At 41.6% G+C, this 18,343-nt stretch overlaps 2 protein-coding genes and 1 long non-coding RNA gene across 12 annotated transcripts; 2 read left to right on the top strand and 1 right to left on the bottom strand.

The window, feature by feature from the left end:
- The first annotated feature begins 2,650 nt into the window (after positions 1 to 2,650).
- bcl6b (BCL6B transcription repressor) lies at positions 2,651 to 10,333 on the top strand. Of its 2 annotated transcripts, none has more exons than XM_088293299.1 (12): positions 2,651 to 2,889; positions 2,972 to 3,054; positions 3,974 to 4,164; positions 5,010 to 5,228; positions 6,088 to 6,207; positions 6,291 to 6,441; positions 6,808 to 6,974; positions 7,039 to 7,118; positions 8,231 to 8,329; positions 8,394 to 8,524; positions 8,792 to 8,929; positions 9,001 to 10,333. In XM_088293299.1, the coding sequence occupies exons 3-12, from the start codon at positions 3,983 to 3,985 to the stop codon at positions 9,139 to 9,141; spliced, it is 1,428 nt and encodes a 475-aa protein (XP_088149425.1). In that variant the 5' UTR covers positions 2,651 to 2,889; positions 2,972 to 3,054; positions 3,974 to 3,982; the 3' UTR covers positions 9,142 to 10,333. The 2 variants fall into 2 exon arrangements, with proteins under 2 accessions (XP_088149425.1, XP_088149424.1); XM_088293298.1 differs by having other exon boundaries at positions 2,653 to 2,889; positions 6,085 to 6,207.
- Positions 4,926 to 7,593, bottom strand: LOC148338961 (uncharacterized). The gene is made up of 3 exons (XR_015842838.1): positions 7,500 to 7,593; positions 6,356 to 6,422; positions 4,926 to 5,236 (listed from the first exon to the last, which is right to left on the bottom strand). It is a non-coding gene; the product is annotated as an uncharacterized LOC148338961 (long non-coding RNA).
- Positions 10,334 to 11,744: 1,411 nt separating the features above from the next.
- On the top strand, positions 11,745 to 18,017 carry slc16a13 (solute carrier family 16 member 13). 9 transcript variants are annotated; one of them, XM_088293900.1, is made up of 8 exons: positions 11,745 to 11,896; positions 11,972 to 12,043; positions 13,039 to 13,089; positions 13,941 to 14,183; positions 14,260 to 14,403; positions 15,458 to 15,714; positions 15,858 to 16,389; positions 17,320 to 18,017. In XM_088293900.1, exons 4-8 carry the CDS (start codon positions 13,952 to 13,954, stop codon positions 17,535 to 17,537), a joined length of 1,383 nt encoding a protein of 460 aa, XP_088150026.1. In that variant the 5' UTR covers positions 11,745 to 11,896; positions 11,972 to 12,043; positions 13,039 to 13,089; positions 13,941 to 13,951; the 3' UTR covers positions 17,538 to 18,017. The 9 variants fall into 9 exon arrangements, with proteins under 9 accessions (XP_088150026.1, XP_088150024.1, XP_088150029.1 ...); XM_088293903.1 differs by adding an exon at positions 13,821 to 13,864 and having other exon boundaries at positions 11,773 to 12,043; XM_088293906.1 differs by lacking the exons at positions 11,745 to 11,896; positions 11,972 to 12,043 and adding exons at positions 12,062 to 12,109; positions 13,821 to 13,864.
- The last annotated feature ends 326 nt before the right edge of the window (positions 18,018 to 18,343 follow it).

Raw genomic sequence — 18,343 nt, 5'->3', positions numbered from 1 at the left:
TAAGTAAAGGTATATTTTTAGATTTTAATTGCATTTATTCTGGATTAAAGTATATATAATATGAGAACAGAATCATATATTTGAAAAATTTCCTTTATATTTTCGTGATCAGTTGTAGTATTTTCTGAAAAAAGGTCATATTTAATAAAGTAGTATTTTAATGTTTTGGGCGCCACGGTGTAAGCACGACGGCCTCACAGTACAGAGGTTGTCGGGTCGATTCCGGCTCAGTCCTTCTCGTGTGGAGTTTGCATCCCCGCGTGGGTTTCCTCCCACATTCCCCCAAAAAATCTGACTTTTGTCTTCTCTAAAATGCAACATTTAATCGTATTCATCTAAAAAACAAATAAAGCCGATTCCCTGGGATATCCCCCACGTCCGGTATCTGCTTGCCCTTATATGGTCATGCCGATGGCAAATTGCAGGAAGTCTTTGTTTTTGTCAACACGTTGGCACCATCTTGAGGGATTCAGGTCAACGTTGGGACTAGTCAACACTGACACACATGTGAAGGCCAGGAAGCCCCCCCACCGCCCCCCGCCCCCCCATCTTTGCCAACGGGACAGACTCGATGGCTTCCGCCCATTGGAGAACCCGTTTAGTAATGGTCTCACTTTTCCTTAGACACCCCCCCACCACCCCCATTGCACTCATCCGTTGCTCTCACAATGCCTGGAAGCAGCCGAGACCACCTCTGTTTTCTTTCCTTTATGCGCTTTCCTTTTGCTACAAAGCACAACCACCCACCCGATCACCATTGGACACTTGGCAACAATTTTGTTATTTACTGTGTCGTAAACACATCGTCCTGCAGCAGACAACTAAATGGTTTACCATAGATAAAAAAAAAAAAATACAAAATACAAAATAAATTTAATAAATAAATAAATACATATATATATATATATATAGATAGATATATCATTTTTTTTGGGGGGGGGGATTACAATTGCGTAATCGTCCATCAGTCGGTCTGGTCTGTCAGTCGGTTGGGCAATCCGTTTGCCCAAGTGACGGACTGACCATTTTAATATTTTTAATATTATTAAAGTTGTGTACTTTCAAGAATAGTTGATTAATTAAAAAAATTATACTCTTGAGGTTCGGACACCCTTTTCAATGCATGAAGCACGCTTCTTTTTTTTTTTTTATATAGTGCCACTACAAGTGTATGTTTGAACCTGACTTAGCCCCTGCATGAGGTATCCTTCCGTTTTTTTTTTTACTGATATGTGAACCCCCGTAATCTCCCTCATCGGCTTGTCTCCCCCCTCATCTCCTGCCTGCTTTATTATTGACGGATGTCCTGCACAGGCGTTTTCATCCATGTCTCTCCATAGCTTTGCAGGATGCATTGAAAAATGTGTGTGCGTGTGTTTTGTGTGTGACCAGGGGGGTTTCCTTCACATCTGTCGGCTTCATTTCGCTCAAAGCGGGGAAAAGGTTGTTTTTCACCATCAAGGAGAAGGTGTCCCCCCCCCCATCTCTAAGCCACGTTGTTGTCTCGCTTCCTTCCTCTTCGTCCTCGTAGCACTTGCACCTTGCTGAACAGTGTTCGGAGTGATTTGGAGTACAGATCCCGGAAGCTCCTTTTACCTGCCGGTTGAGTCGAGGCACCTGCGGCTAAAGCCAAACTGTGGCAGGGTTTGAACTTTTTTGGCCCGGATTTCCCAATCTCGTCGAGATGTTGTTCCGATATTTGAATGTACCTTTCAGCTTTAATGGGACATTCACATTTCTGGCATCTGCGCCAACACACCCCCCCAGACCATCACTGATGCTGGCGTTTGAACTTTGAACTTTGCACTGGTAACAATGGGCTTGGTCCTTTTCCTCTTTGGCCCAGAGGTCACCATGTCCATCTTTTCCAAAAACAAAAAATTTGAAATGGGGACTCGTCAGACCACAGCACTTTTCCACTTCTCATTAGTTGGGTTCTCTGGCACTTTTCCTCGTTGCTGTACTGTAGAATTGTCTTGGACTTACTCAGTAAGCTCGGGGTCAGAGAGTGGACGGCAGTTCTGTTTTGTTTTTTTTGTTGCTTTTGTTTGATCGAGTTTTAACTCATTTTTCAATGTCGTGGCAACTGGAAATGTTTTTTGGAGTTTCTGAGCCCACATGGTAATATCCTTTATAGAAAGAGGCCGCTTTTTTTTATTGCAGTGTCCACTCAGGGATCAAAGGTCAAGGACATTTGATGTTGGTTTTTGGCCTTCTGAACCTTTAGTTTGGAAATCCAGACTGAATCGCTGGGCCTGTTCAACCAATCAAAACACTCAATTATATCCAATTAACCTGCTCACCTGTGGAATGTTCCGAACAGATTTTTTTTTTTATGCGATTTCTTTTAAGACAGAATATGGATAGACAGAATAGAGAGGAAAAGTAACATTAATCCGGTTTGAACATTAAATATCTTGTATTTGTAATTGACTATAGGTTGAGAAAAGGAATTGGATCGTTCCAACGCCATTGGAATTGTGTTTTCTGAATTTGCAAACAATTTCAAGTTCATAATTTGCACATGGACAATTTGAGTTAATATTTTTTTTTTCTTCCAACGGGACCCCACGAGCGTTTTCCTGCCATGACTTTGCTGAGCGTGAAGGGGGTTTAGACAAACTAATAGACCACTAAAAATACTTGGAGCTCAGAGTGCTGGGCCAGGCCTTTTCCTGCGCGTGGGCCATTGAGGAAAAAGGAAGTACGAGAAGGCGGGTGGGCGACATTATAAAGACCCCCGCACCCTGTGGCCTCCCCACACGCAGTTGCCGCCCGTGGAAGTCGAGGTTGAGCTCAGCCCCAATTTCTTATTTGACCGGAGGAGCCTGAGGCGAGGGGCTTGAGGTCCGCGCGGGGGCACGTCGGTTCTCGTCCCTGCTGGTCGGGGTGAGTTGGGGACAAAAGATGGAAACAAAACGAGAAACACGATAAAAAAAATAAGAGGTCAACTTTGAGGTTTTCGTTCCAGGTACGAGTAGGGAGCTGGTCTCGCCTAACACATGTGTCTGGCACACTTGTGTCGATTTATTGGCTCACTAAGAAGACACATTGGTAAGTATTTAGATTTTTTTTTAAATTAATGTATTAATTTGTTCATTATTTTATGATTGTTTTGCTTTGGTAGGTACAGTAAATGAGATAACTCAGATGTCTGCAAAACAATTTGTAATCATTTACGTGGTGGCAAAAATTAGGCCCAAGGGGAATTTGCATTTTTTTTTTTTTATTGGTCAGCCGCATATTGTAACAATAAATTAAAAACATGTTTGAATGAAGTCACCTAATTTCACTGACTTTAGAAATGAATGAAAGAAAATTAAAAAAATCACATGATCATCTGCGATTTCTGATCACTTGATCGGATTGTACTGCAAAGATGTTTAAATGTTGCAAGATCCTGCTTAAAAATAATATAAACAAAACATTTTTTTAAATGTATGATGTCTGAAGCTGTTACACTTTTCACAGCAATAAACGGTTTAATTAAAGAGTCATAAAAAGTATAAACAATATTACTCTCAATTGTGAAAAGTGACCAAAAAAATTACCAATTTAAAAAAAAAACAACAACAATTTAAAATAAAAAACAATTAAATTAATTTTAGCTTTGTAAAAATGTTTAGCTATTTTGCAGATTTGAACTCCAAGTGCCACATAAAGTGTTCATCAAACACAAAACGCTGCAGCATTTGTTCCTAAAACATTATATTTAAAATGCCTCTCTGATTAAGATTAGGAAATTTTGAAAAAAAAAAAATACTGAAATCATGATTCATTCAAATGAATTGCACATACAAGTTAGCTAAAATGGTACGTCATTGTTTGTTTTTAAAATTCAAATATACTGAGATTAAAGTTAAATATAACTGAACTGTCCCGTAAATCCGTTCAGCGGTTGTTTAGATGTCATGTGCTACTACTTGAGTTTTTATGTATGTTTTTTTTTTTGTTGTTTTCTTTTCCTCCACAGAGGAATGCGATGACGTCGAGTGCGGAAGGCCACGTGGCGTCCGCCGGCTACGTGAAGGAGTTCACCCGCCACTGCAGCGATGTGCTGCTCAACCTAAACGAGCTGCGACACCGCGGCATCTTGACGGACGCCACCCTGGCGGTGGGCGACGCGCGCCTACAGGCTCACTCGGCCGTGCTGGTGGCCTGCAGGTAGCTTTGGTGTGACGTGATGAGCTTTCTGGGATGCCCCATTTTGATCATGAGTGCATGCTTCCTTTGTCATTACTTTCGTTGACAGGGTGGGGAGGATGAAAAAAACAAATTCTCATTCAATGCGATCGGCCAAAGTCATTTTTTGGGGTGGGATTTGATGGGATTTGTTTATTGTGCTGCTCCTTCCGGTGTGCACCTTGCCCACTAGGTGGCAGTATACAGTCAAGCAGGCACAAAAAAGAGCAGCATAATAGAAAATCTCGATTTTTTTTTAAATCGTTGCCGCAATGAACAAGGGGAAGGTTCATAATAAAATCTGATGATTGGTGAATCTGTGAATGCTAAACCACAAATACGTGGGCTTTACCTCGTGCTTCTTCTTCGACTGTGATGGTAAGTGACTGAGTAAGATGCCGTTGTAATATTAGTTCTTTGTCATTGAGGATAAAGTATATATGCTTGTGAGTACTGTTCTATTATTTGTCTATTATGTGTTGCTCCATGTACATGTCTTCAAATATTTGCTGATTACAGGGTTCTAAAACCGCACCTACCAATGCTCAACATTAGCATGGTCAATGGCGTTTTGAATTATGTTAGCATGAAGCTAAACAGACTCAGTAAGCATTTGGATACACGAGAGTATTTTTTTTTTTGTTTTATGCTTAATGTGACAGTAAACGTCAATTGGGAGTGGAATGAAAGTTGAAAAGTTTGAAAGCGCTTTTCTGATTGAATTGCTTCTCATTGCCACAAGATAACGTCCAAGCATTACTTTTATTGCTGTGTGCAAAGTCAGCATCGCTTGAGAATTGTCTTGTTTTGCTGTTTTGTTTTCTCAGCGGGTTCTTTTATTCGCTTTCCACGCGGCACACGCAGCACATGAGCGTGTCTCTGCCCGGCCACCTGGAGCCCATCAGCGTCTCCCTGCTGCTGGACTTCATGTACACGTCCCGCCTCCCACTGACGCCCGACACCGCCCCTGGCGTGCTTGCCGTGGCGGCTTACCTGCAGATGGACCACGTGGCCGACACCTGCCGGGACTTTATGCGGCTGCACTGGTCAGAGCCTGAAAAAATACACGACTTCACTTCACACATGTTGAACAATATAGAATTAGTTAATTTGCATATATTACTATTATTTCTAAGCAATATCTATCTATTCATCATATTAAATAAATGGTAACTTGATTCACTTGAAGTAATAAAACAGATAAAAAAAAATCTAAAATATTTGCGCAACATTTAACATTTGTATTTAGTTTCTTAAAAATTTGTAATTAATTACAATTAGATTAATTATAATTAATAATGTATTATTTTAATTTGTTGCACTCACAATTTAGCATTTTCTTCCAGCAATGTTTTTCTCATTTGTAAATGATCAAATAAATTGATTTATTGTGAATAAGAAAAAGGAAACAAGTAAATCATTTTACTTGAACATTTAACATCTTTTATTAAATCATTCCTTAATCAAAATTACATTATTGTCACATTAATTATTATAAATTTCAATTTAAAAAATCATCCATCTTTCCATTATGATGTATTTTAAAAATCGACATTATTTTATCATTCAAATACACTATATTTATTTGTTATATTTGTTTACTGTCACATTGAATAAAATGAATGAATGTCTTAATTTTTTATAGCAAAGGTATTTATTAATTTATTATATTAATGAATGGCAATAGATTTCATATAAGTAATAAAATAAAAAAATGTAAAATATTTTTTTTACCTATAAATTTGATAATTGTTTTTATTTATTTCATAAAAGGTTAATAAATTCTTTTACTTTCAAAATATATTATTTGCGTTTCCCCGTCCACATTTTTTTTTTTTAATAATCTATGAATGAGAAGGTCCAGCTGTCCTTTTCAAAACTCAAATTGCTTGATTTTTGTAGCAGGGAAAACACGAGCATGAGACACCCCCAACTGGAGCTGGACCCCAGGGTGTCTGTTGCTTCTGTGGCCCCGAAAGGTGGAGACCTTCCTAATCTTGGACCACAAGCAGCACGGAGAGCCAGGTAAGAACTCAAATGAAATTTCTTTCCTTCTTTTTTTTTTTTTGGGGCTGCTCGAGCTTCCCCTCAAGCCGTATTTTCTCCAGGGTCCCAAGTGAGGCAGAGGCAGGGAAACCCACTTCGGAGGAACTGAAGAAGGAGCCCGACTCACCCCCTCCCTCTCCCGACAGCCCCGCATGCTCCAGTTGCCAGCCCAGCTCCCCCTGCGAGTCCAAAACCTGCAACAAAAATCTCCCGGTGAGTTTCAGGACCATCGACAAAGACGTCCTTCAAGCACTCAATTTATTGAAAACCCTAGAACGACCAACGTATCAAACGTGATACTCAAAATTGACTGTAAAACACGTACCAATTTGACACATTAATTTCTTAAAAAAGACTTCATTTTTAATGTATTAATTTTAGTATTGGTTTTAGTTTTTTTTAATTTAGTTATCGTTGAGTACATTTTAAAAATAAAAATCCACTGTATAAGATACAAATTGAATGTCATGAATTTAAATATATTTTCGAAAACCCATCCAAGCCTCTTATTCTCCGCTTTGGAACGTCGCGTCGCTTATATTAGAGCACAGCTTTGATAAGGTTTTGTTACTCCCTCAGCGTGACAGCAAAACCACAGCGGACCCAAAGTCGTGCAACTGGAAAAAGTACAAGTACATCATCCTCAACCCTCTCTGTGCTGGGAGCTCAATGAAGGAGGAGCCGCGACGCCACGCCATGGCGGTCACACAGGCGTGGCCTGGAGAAGTGCCCGGTCAGATTGATAGGTAAGAGGTCACGGGGGGGGGTCTTGGGGCGGACATTCTACATCTCATTGTCGCTCCTCACCAGACAGGGGCAGGCCTCCTGCTACGAGGGTTCTGGCCGAGCCCCTCCCCTCGGGCCACCCGCCTCCGTGCAAGAGGGAACAGGTAACAGCCGGAAGCTTTCTAGACATTTCTTCTTTGTTTTCTTCCTTTCTTTCATCATCCCTTCCATCTCTTCTGGCTTCTTTCATTAATCCTTCCTTCCTTGTGTCCTTCACTTTCCTTTATTCCAACCTTCCATTCTTTCCATCTTCCTCCCTTCCCACCTTTCATGCATCCTTGTTCCGTTTCCCGAACACCCTTTGTAGCATGCCCTCGGAACAAGGGTGAAACTTTACTGATGATTTTGCGGTTTATTTTTTGAGCAACAACTATCCATAACCTACGAGCTGAAAGACGTTTCAAAACACACAATTAGCTAACGTATTTCACATTCAACACTCAATATTTACAAACACAAAAAACGTAGACACGTCATTTACCCACCTTTTGCCTCTTCGGAGGGGGTGCAAGTAAAAGAAATGTTCGTTTTTCTGACCGTCAATATGAAACTCGTGGCCGTACTCTTTGTTAAGTTACCTTACGTGTGAACTCTAATAAACAGGAAGTTCGCATTCAAAATAAAAGCACACAGCTAAAACCGGAAGTAGCACTTTTCAATGCAAATTTCAAATGAAAATAAATTCTAATTCATAAAATCACAACTGCTGTTCCAAAAATTTGTTACACCCTTTCCCACCTTCCTTGTTTTTTTCTTTCTTACTTTCATTCCATCCTTTTTTCCGTCCTGTCAGCAGTTTGTGAGTTCACTGGGAGAAACGGCAGCATTTTGTCCAACCTATCTGTTTTCTACTGCTGATTGTAAAACAGGTGTGGGCAAGCTACGGCCCGGGGGCCTCATGTGGCCCGTTAAACGTTTTAATCCGGCCCGCCAAACTTGAAGAAAATTAAATGAGTAAACATTGTTAATGTTTTATTTTCTAAATATTGTGGTGTGTCAAACACAGATATTTTGTTGTAATGCTTTTGTTCACTTTCATTTAAAATTTAAATGCATTTTTTTACCTCTGATGAGGTGAGGTATTCAAAATCATTGAACTAAAATTTCCTGTGCCGCTTGAGAATGCCAAAATGCTCTCAAATGGCTGGCAGTGAATGAGTTTTAAAACATGCACAGCTACTTTTGGCCCACCTTGTTTTTTCCTCACATTCCACAGCTACCACTCATCACCGCCATCCGGCTGTCAAGCGAGAGTGCTACTACGTGCCTTATGGTTACCCGGGCAACGCTAAAGGAGGCAAAGCCATCCTCTCAGGTGAGGCTCGCACGACACCTGATGGAGCCTCAAAACTTTTAACGTGTCAAACGACATCCCGCAGGTGACAAGCCGTACCGCTGCAATGTGTGCGGCGCCCAATTCAACCGGCCGGCCAACCTCAAGACGCACGCTCGCATCCACTCGGGCGAGAAGCCGTACCGCTGCGACACCTGTGGCGCTCGATTTGTTCAGGTGAGCCTTTACACGCAAGACTACAGCTCGTCAGTACGTCGCTAATCTTAGTCATTCTTCGCAGAGGATAAAGAATATATGACTGTGAGTACTGCTTTAGTGTCTGTCATAGAAAATGTGGTGTTGCACTGTTTGCGTTCAATCTGTCGATTAATAAAAATCGCCAAATAGATGCTAATTAGCATTAGCATTAAGATAGCAGATGCTAGCTAAGCTATGTGGTTGTTTTGACGATACACCTTGTAAATGGCCTTGTTTTACTTTTAGGTTGCTCACCTCAGAGCACACGTCCTGATCCACACGGGCGAGAAGCCGTACCCGTGTCACACGTGCGGCACCCGCTTCCGCCACCTGCAGACCCTCAAGAGCCACCTGCGCATTCACACCGGAGAAAAGCCGTACTCGGTGAGTTCGGCAAATTAGCGGCAATGAAAAGGAGACAAGGTCAAATCTTCATTTGTTTTTTTTTGGGGCAGTGCGAAAAGTGTGAGCTGCACTTCCGCCACAAGAGCCAGCTGCGCCTTCACCTGCGCCAGAAGCACGGCGCCGTGACCAACACCAAGGTCCGCTACAAGGTCCTGACTGAGCCGTACCCGCTCGCTGTGCAGGCTTGTTGAAGACAAACAAACACAAAAAAAGCCTAGCGTGGCGAACTTTTCATGAAGTGTATTTGTCACAACTCATTGTTGGTTGTGAGAGAACATTCAGCTGCCTGTAAAAAAAAAAAAAAATTGCATTCAAGATGAGGCCAGGAAAAAGTTGGATTAGAGGGTTACAGAAAGTGTTTTTTTGAAAGTTTGTGAAGAGTTTGAGAGGGAGTCCTGTGCGAGGTTTTGTCAAGTTTGAGTATGTACAGTGAGTGAACCCTTGCCATTCGCCAACTAAGCTCTTGTGAATTTTTTGCTAACTAAATTTAGTATCTTAAAACTTGACAATTTAACCAGCCAATCCGATTGGCAAAAATCAGATTTTTTATATTTATATATATATTTTTTTTTCCCCAAAAATTAAAAATGACAACACAGTAAGACAAAGATTATGACATTTAAACAAATTTAAAAAAATTAAAACAATTTTCTGGCTGCTGTAAACTTAAAGTAATAAAATAAATATAAAATATTAAAAATAATAAGTATGTAAAACAACCAAATCTTCAGCCTGAAATTCATATCTTTCTTGCTGTCAGTGTTAAGGGACCAAAAAAAATCATTACATTGAATTAATTATTCGGTTATCGGAATTTTATTCTGCCAAATATCAGAATCGGCTGTCGCTTAAAAAAAATGCAAATTGGTCAGATTCGACTTAAAATCAGTAATAGCTACTCAACTTGACAGCAAACAGCAGCATGATGGGAATTTCCAGAATCGAGTTCGCAATAGCTCGCGGGGTCAATTTAGGGTTTGAATTATTAACATAATCCAGTATTGAAAACAAAAAGAGGAGAGCATCTTTTATTCTCATCGGGTCATGAATAGCGAGGGTTCACTGAAGATAGTTCGAAGGAAGTTGAAACAATGTTGATATCTGACCTAATTCAGTTAAAAAGCACTTGGAATGGTGATTGTGAGGTTTCTTGCTCACGCATTTTTATTTAACTCCACGCGTGTGAGGCCTGGAGCCCTGCGTGTTCTTTCGAATAATTTATGCATCGATAGACATTTGAAAAAGTCAAAGTGGTCAACGTACTTTTGCTGACATATAAGCGTAAAAATGAGCAACTATTGTCTAGAAACAGTCAGGAATTGGATGCTTCATTTGCTGGACAAAGATGCTTTGTGTTATTTGAATTAAATTGGAGCTTGGAAATCATGTCTCTTGATTTCTTAAAGCAGAGGCGACAGTGGACATGATGCATACATGCAACCAAGCATTTTCATAAAACTTCTTTATGTTAAATTGATATTATTTTCAAAATGTGCATTTTTTAAAATGAATAAATAATGAAAGCATTTCAAATGGAGACATTTTGGGGAAGAAATATTTTTTTCCTAGGGGGGGAATTAAATTTTTCTGAGAAAAGGTGTTAAAGGCTTTTTCTTTTCTTTTTTTTAAACAAAAACAGTATTTTTTTGTTGTATTTTGAGATAAATCCTTTTTCTGTGAAACAGACATATTTTTTTGTCGTATTTTTAGAGAAAGAAAATGTCATATTTAAACATAAAAGGCTAACTTTGAGTGGAAAAAAATGTAACATTACTTATTACACGAATGTCCATAAAATTGTATTTTAGGTGGCAAGAAAGTTGTATTCTATTCTATTGTTGTCTCTTGTATATCTATAGTTCAAGATATTTTTCCTAAAAAAAAGGTCAATTTTTTAGAGAAAAGGAACGCAAGATAGTGTTTTATTTTCTTTTTGTAATTTTGAGAGAAAGATATTCTTTTTAAACAGTTATATTTTTGGGGATATTATTTTCAAGAAACAAACCTTATTACTGCATTAGTAAAAATATTTCTAAGCAAAAACATCACATTTTCTGAAAGAATTGTACATTTTTCAGGAAAAATGCCCATTTTTAGGGGGAGGTAAATTTAGAATTGAAAAAAAAAACATTATGGAGGGGTAAAAAAAATATTTTGAGGAGCAAGCCATTAAATCACAATATTTCCTCGCCGTCTCAAATTTCCACCACTGAGTGTCACTTCCTTTCTCTCCTGCCACTTGGAAAGAAAGAAAACATCGCTGGCACCTGTTTCCTGCTTGACACTCACCCTGGTGCCATGGCTGGTGTTTCCTGAGGGGCGGGGCGGGGGTTGCGAGCGTGGTGGGAGGGCGGGGTCAATTATCTTTTGAACTACTGGGCAACTACTTCAGCTGAACTCTCTCACCCTCTGTCATCCTCACTTCCTGCCGCCATATGAATTATGACTATGAGCATTGTATTTGCACTGAAGACAAACATTGGAGCTTTGAGGGGGCTTTCCAAAGCTCTATCGCGCTCGCGCACGTGCGTGTGCGTGTCCAACTATCGTCTGTCCCAGCTGACTCTGTCCAGCCAATCAAAATGCACATGAAGGCAAGCGCTTCATTAAAGTAACTTTTAAACATTTTTCACTAACAAGCTCAGCTTATATAATTTTTGATCAAGAGACTGAAATGAATTATAAATTTTTTATCCATTAATTTTAGAGAAATTAGGAAATAAGTGACAACTTGAAAAATGCCTACTTTTAATGAGGAACATGGCCACGCCCCCCATGTTTTCACTCTGAGTCATTGAAGGGACTGAATACAAACTCGTCATTGGAATTCATTGTACTTTCATTGCTTAGAACGTCCGAAAAGGGGGATCCATTGGCACCAAAATTCCTGTGGACTTCTCTACCTATGATCACTTCAACATATCAACATGTAGCAATAAAGCAAATGTGTGAGAACTATTTCATAATTACTCTTTCACAAGATAACAATCTTGATCATTTGAATCAGTTGTGTTGCAACAGGGAGAGCAGGAAAACAGGTAGGACACCGGCCCGCGAGGAACAGGATTGAAGACCCCTGCGGAACCAACTCGGGTGTGTAATGCCCAATCAATCATTCAGTTGCCGCATGTTGTGTCATCGTTTCAACTTGACCTAATGGTAACAATTTCAATTTCTCCGGGTCAGTGAGGGCCAACCTTTCCAGCAACATTTGCACATTATACCTTATAATTCTGAACATTTGAAGCCAACGTTTTTAACCGTTACATAGCTACTGCATTTTGAAGTTAATAGACCATATTGCTTGATCACAAGATTTCCCCCTTGATTTGGGAAATTGCATGAAAAAACGGACACATTTTTATGAAATTCAAATTTGGGATGGATGGTGCATCGTTTTTGTTCGTGTTACATTGTGGTGCATTTGATAAAACAATTTTAAATGTCATTTTGAAGAAAAAAAAAATGTCCAAGTCCCCACTATTGCACTCACTCGTTAGTACGTCCAAGTTCCATTTAGAACGCAGCCCTTCTCAACACACACGTACACACATGCACACACCGACGCATACGTCTAGAGCTCCCGGCCGAGTCGGTATTGTTTGACTTCATCGAGTTCGGAGCGAGTCAATGAGAACATGACAAGTGATGTAATACGGAGAAGGTTCAATGTGCAAGCGGTAAGTGTTGCTGACAGGTTCCCATTATTTCACAGGTTTTTCGGCGAGCGGAACACACTTGCATAACTGCATCTATCATTTCGGTATAAACATAACTATATTTATTTCATTGTTTACAATCATGGTGGTATCATTTTTTAAGGTAAACGGCGTGTTAATTTTGTTTTCACCGTTATTTTTATTTCGGCTTTCTGGTAATTTAGTGTGTTGCGAGTGCGCATGCGCTACGCCAGTTCTACGTTACTTACGTAGACCGGTGCTCCGCTGGCGTAACTTTTTTTTGTTTGTTTTTGTTTTAATCATTTTTTATATTCTGTATTCACGTCAATCGTTTTATGGTTGTTCAAATAATTTAATAATTTAAAAAAAGGTTGTAAGTTATGTTTAAAAAATGCTTTTGTCCTTCAGCTTGAGCTCCTTTGAAACCACATGTTTTGCAGTGCACTCCTCATTCAGCAGGTGGGTCTCCTCTTGTGTCACAGCCCACCGAAAATAGTGACTTTGTTTGGGAAATTTCTAACCCCTCTACCTTTGATCAATAATTGGCGTGTTTTTTTTTTTTAATTTAGCTAGAACGTGTGCACATAATGTGTCACAAACCCATGATTAGTATTTCCTTGGCCATGAAATTCAGAATTGTGTCCACAAAATATGCATAAGATGTACATCTAATTTGTGGACATGATGTATGTACGAAATATTAATTTTTAGCTGCAAAATGCGCACAAAATACTGTTTTGTGACCATAAAAATGCTAGAACACAAAATATAAAATTATAGCACTAAAATTATAATGTGCATACAAAATAAAAGTTTGTGGCCATCACATAAAAAATGTGGACATGAAAATGGTACAGTATGATTTATGCACAAAAAACTAATTTGTGCCCACAAAATAGGTATTACTTTGGCACAAAATTGTGGCCACGAAACAGGAATAAAATGCGCTCAAAATTCTAATTCGTGGCCACAAAATGTATTTTGCATGCATACAAAATACAAGTTTTCTTTTTTTCCCACAAAAATACCCATTTGTGGTCACAAAACTAACTAACACAGTCCGCTTTCATATTGGATTATTTTTGTGTTTGCGGATAAAATTGTATTGTATTTAGTTTTTAAGTTTTCTCTCTATTTCATGTCTGGCATTTTTCCCACATGGTGTCAATGAATATCGTCGCGTTCTTCAGTGAAGGATTGCACGTTGTTCATCATTAACCCACGATGTGTTGAGGTGCTTCGTCACACTGGCCCCAAGCAAGTTAATGATTACGCAACAGTTACCTTTTCTTGACATACTTTTTCTCCAGATCACTCAGCGATGGCCAGCGTCCGACCCAGAGCGGAAAGTCAGCGCGTCGACGAAGCCGAAGGCCCGGACGGAGGCCGCAGCTGGGTTCTGGTCGGGGCCCTTTTCGTCAGCACCAGCCTGGTGTTCGGGTTGATGCGCGGCATGGGGATCTTTTTCGTGGAATTTGTGCAGTACTTTGAGGAGAGCGCTCAAGCCATCTCGTGGATCTCCTCCACCGGCCTGGCGGCGCAGCAGTTCTTCAGTGAGTGCACCCCAGTGGAACACCCGCCGGACGCTTCATTAGGCACGGCTGAAGCAGTCACTGTGTTGTGTGGCAGGCCCCCTGGGTGCCGCCTTGTCCAATGCGTACGACACGCGGCTGGTGGTGATGGCGGGAGGCTGCCTGGCCGGGCTCGGCTTCATCCTCGCCTCACAGGCCACCTGTTTGCTTCACCTCTACCTCACCATGGGCCTCCTTTCAGGTAAAACCATCGCACTTTGCTCCAGGGGATTTGCCAGGGGATTAACGCTTACACACTACTGCAATGCTCGACTACACTCCCCTCCGAAAGTATTGGAACGCCAAGGTCAATTTTTTTTTTTGTTTTATACTGAAGGCATTTGGGTATTCAGATCAAAAGATGAATAAGTTCATTTATTAAATTAACTTCAAGTGAATGATATTCAGCGGCCTAACCTTTCCTTGAAATAAGTTCATCAAACCTGCGAGTCATTGACTTCACCAGGCTGGTCCTATTTATTTATTTTTTTTAATTTGAAATGCTTTTGCAGGCCTTTTACTGCAGCCTCTTTCTTTTTTGTGGTTTGTTTCTGGGGGGTCGTCCCGTCAGTAAAACTACTCTCTTGGGTTATGGAAGTGCTTCTCAAATAGTGGGGTGACCTCCCCTGGAGGGGGGGGGGGCAATGCTGAGGGGGTCGCGTGTGAGCCAGGGTACCCTGTTTTTTTTTTTTTTTTTCAACCGTACTACAATAAAGTGTAATTGCACATCCACTCCAGTAGGTGGTAGTGGTGCTCTCCTTGCTCATTGTGCGTATTTCGACGGCGTTGGTTGTTTTGCAACGAAAATGCTATTATTTATAGTTGGGGCGGAGAGTGGGTGGGGACGCAAATTGTTTTCTTCTTGCTAGCGGGGGGGGGCGTTAAAAAAAGTAATTGAGAAGCACTGGGTTAAGATCTGGTGATTGACTTGGCCAAGCGAAGACCTTCCATTTCCTCCAAGTTGAAGTCCTTTATTGTGTTGGCACCGTGTTTTGTCTTGTTGCATGATGACTTTCTCTCAATTCGTTTGAATGCATTTTTCTGTCAAAATCGTTTTGTAGACTTCCGAATTCATTCTGTTGCAGCCATCAGGGGTTTTATCATCGATAAAGACTTTGAGAGAAGAAATATACAGGATGGCTCACCTGTCTTTCTTGATGATCGAACTCATGATGGTCCCAGCAAAATGAATTTGGAAGTCTACAAGATGATTTTGTCATGGCCTCCCTCACAGGTCTTCCTTGTGTGTGGTCCAGGGATGGGCTGGGGCTTGGTCTTCACGCCCATGGTGGCCACGGTCATGGCGAGCTTCACCCAGCGCCGCAGCTTGGCTCTGGGCCTGGCGTTCTCCAGCATCGGCCTGTCGTCGTTCACGTTCAACCCGCTCTTTCAGTTCTTGGTGGAGACGTACGCCTGGCGCGGGGCCCTGCTCATCCTGGGCGGGCTCAGTCTCAACATCGTGCCGTGCGGGGCGCTCATTCGGCCACGGCGGCGGCCGAAGGGCCCAGCAAAGGTGCCGTTCAATACACCCTACATACAGCAAACGACCCTTTGGCGCCATCTTGTGACAGCTTGGTGCCAAGGAACTATGTTGAAGTGGATTGAGGAACTTCATTTAGGCACAAGTAATTCATTTCCGACTTTCCCGTCTTGCAGGTGCATCCAGAAAGCAGGTCGTCATGCGCCAGCGCGTTTGAACGAGTCGCCTCCTACTTGGAGCTGTCGCTGCTGTGCGAGAGGCCTTACCTCACCTACACCTTGGCCATCTCCCTCCTCAACGTGGGCTACTTCGTACCCTACGTCCACCTGGTGGCCCTCAGCCGACACGTCGGCTTCTCCGAGTACCAGGCCGCCTTCGTCATGTCCGCCGCCGGCGTGACGGACATCTTGGGCCGCGTGGTCTCGGGCTGGTTCTCGGACCTGGGCCACTTTCGGCTCATCCACCTGCTGAGCGTGTGGACGGCGCTGGCCGGGCTGTTCATCATGCTGCTCCCCGTGAGCGTCCTGCGGGGCTCCTACGTGGGCCTGGTGGCCGTCAGCCTCCTCTACGGCTTCTGTTCGGGGGCGCTGACCTCGCTGGCCTTCACGGTGGTGCCGAACGTGGCCGGCGCTGAGCGTGTGATGGGTGCGCTCGGGCTGCTGCAGCTGATCGAGAGCTGCGCCGGACTGCTGGGATCGCCTCTGTCAGGTAGTCGCAAAACGTGCATTAACTCATTTACTGCCATTGACGGCTAAAGACGTCAAAGATCCGTTTTTTGTTTTTTTACTCGGCTGGTAGTGAATGAGTTAAGAATACAGTCAAGCCCTATTCATCCAAGCTGGCAAGCCACACCCACTCACCCAAGTCACTTTTTGGCGGCGGAAGTCTGTCATCATTAAATTCAAAATGGCGCATGGGAGAGATCGTTTTTTTTCATCCCGCATTAAACTCTGCTTTAAATGACCAGAAACAGTCATTAAAACCCCAGCAGCTGACAGCACTGGAAGCATTTATTTAAAAAGAAGACAGCAACAATATTAAAATTTTTAGTAAGTTGATTTTTGTTAAAAAAAAAAAAAAAAAAGGTTGGTTCATTGTTCAACAGTTTTGTGCCATCCTTGAATTGTCATTTTTATGGAGCAGAGCTTGGGGAAAAAAAATCACAGAATGTAGGTCATTATTTTTGGATTGTACAACACCTTTGTTGTTGAAGGATAGATATTTTATACATGCATGAAATATAGAAAGATACTGTGACGGACATTGGTTGAATTAAAAACAGGCATGAAAATATTCTGCCATATGTTTAAAATGGCATTTTTGTCAGAACTGTTTAGGAAGTGCACGATCCTATGTGGCCCATTTGTAGGACCGATATTAATGATTGTGATGCATTTCTGGTTGATTGCGGTGATCAGCTGTGAGCATATGTATGAAATAAGTTCAGCTAAATGCACTGAGAGTAAGTGCAGAAACCACAAATTCAGCAGTGGAGCCAATTTACTATACACTTCATGTCATCTTGACATGTCATGACCTTAAAAAAAAAAAAAAAAGCACTCCAGTTGTCAAACAGTGACTAGAGATATTTGACCAAAGTGTCTCGTTTACCCATCGTGGCTTGTCTGGTGCTTCCAGGGCTGCTCCGGGACATTACGGGCGATTACCTGGCCTCCTTCTTGGTGTCGGGCTCCTTCCTCATCCTCGGCACGCTAACCATGGCCACGCTGCCTCACTACTTCTCCCGCACGGCTCCGCCGCCGCCAATGCCACCAGCGGTGCCTAATGGCGAGAGCCAACGTCGCAGCTCAGAGACAGAGCAGTTGAATGAGCTGCCTGGTGACGCCAAGCACTGAGGAGGCCCCGTGTAGAATACGCCACTCACAAAAATGCAGGAACATTGCGTTTTGTACATTGGATGTGCATTGACAAATTTAGAGAAGGTCAAATGAAGTTTTCCTGTAAAGGTTTGGTTGCATTTTATGTTCATCCTGTGAATTTATCCCCAACTTCTTTGTGGAGGGCATATGATTTTGTTATTTAATGATCTCATTTGCACAACAGTAATGGAGTGTTTTTGTAATTGTTGTTAAGTCTGATGGGAATCTGCCGAAAATGGTAGCATGCGGTAAACTGGTGTGACATCGGCACACCAAAGACTGTCCTGGAGACCAAAAAAATAAATATAACAACATCACACGCTTTAGTTTGTCCCACACACTCAGGAATACAAGACTGCTGTTACATAAGTGCCATTTCTTTCCGAGACAATAATTATGACGGTACTTTGTACGTTTGCCGGCCATAGATTAAACCTGGAATTGGTGGTGACTTGATTACATGTTTGATCATTCCGCTTCTGCCTGTTATTTTAACTTCCATGAGCTTTGCTACAACTATTAATTGATAGCAACCTCAGGAAAATAGATAAAAAAAAAAAAAAGTGCATCCCTTGTTTGCTAACACCTGAGGACAAGGATAGCAAACAGTTGCTAAGTGAAGGGACTATAGGCAGCTAAAAGGATTCAGCAATGTTGCGGAAATGGCAGTGTTTCTGTTGCAGTTCAAAAAAAAAATCTAAAACATTAAGAGTTTTAGAAACAATTTACTATAAATCATGCTAACAAAGCAGCTGTAGCTTGTCTACATTGCTAATGCTATC

Source organism: Idiotropiscis lumnitzeri, chromosome 4 (assembly GCF_059441095.1).
Source record: "Idiotropiscis lumnitzeri isolate Australia: NSW breed Sydney's pygmy pipehorse chromosome 4, RoL_Ilum_1.0, whole genome shotgun sequence".
Classification (NCBI taxonomy): domain Eukaryota; kingdom Metazoa; phylum Chordata; class Actinopteri; order Syngnathiformes; family Syngnathidae; genus Idiotropiscis; species Idiotropiscis lumnitzeri.
This window is presented reverse-complemented; position numbering and strand designations above follow the sequence as displayed.

What these genes read in the sequence shown, in the direction of transcription:
- bcl6b (XM_088293298.1), top strand. Translation starts at nt 3,983, where the DNA reads ATGACGTCGAGTGCGGAAGGCCACGTGGCGTCCGCCGGCTACGTGAAG. An exon ending in GCCGTGCTGGTGGCCTGCAG is followed by an intron (nt 4,165 to 5,009) that starts GTAGCTTTGGTG and finishes TTGTTTTCTCAG; the next exon opens with CGGGTTCTTTTATTCGCTTT. An exon ending in CCGGAGAAAAGCCGTACTCG is followed by an intron (nt 8,930 to 9,000) that starts GTGAGTTCGGCA and finishes TTTTTGGGGCAG; the next exon opens with TGCGAAAAGTGTGAGCTGCA.
- slc16a13 (XM_088293898.1), top strand. Translation starts at nt 11,856, where the DNA reads ATGATCACTTCAACATATCAACATGTAGCAATAAAGCAAATGT. An exon ending in TGTAGCAATAAAGCAAATGT is followed by an intron (nt 11,899 to 11,971) that starts GTGAGAACTATT and finishes GTGTTGCAACAG; the next exon opens with GGAGAGCAGGAAAACAGGTA. An exon ending in GGCGGCGCAGCAGTTCTTCA is followed by an intron (nt 14,184 to 14,259) that starts GTGAGTGCACCC and finishes GTTGTGTGGCAG; the next exon opens with GCCCCCTGGGTGCCGCCTTG.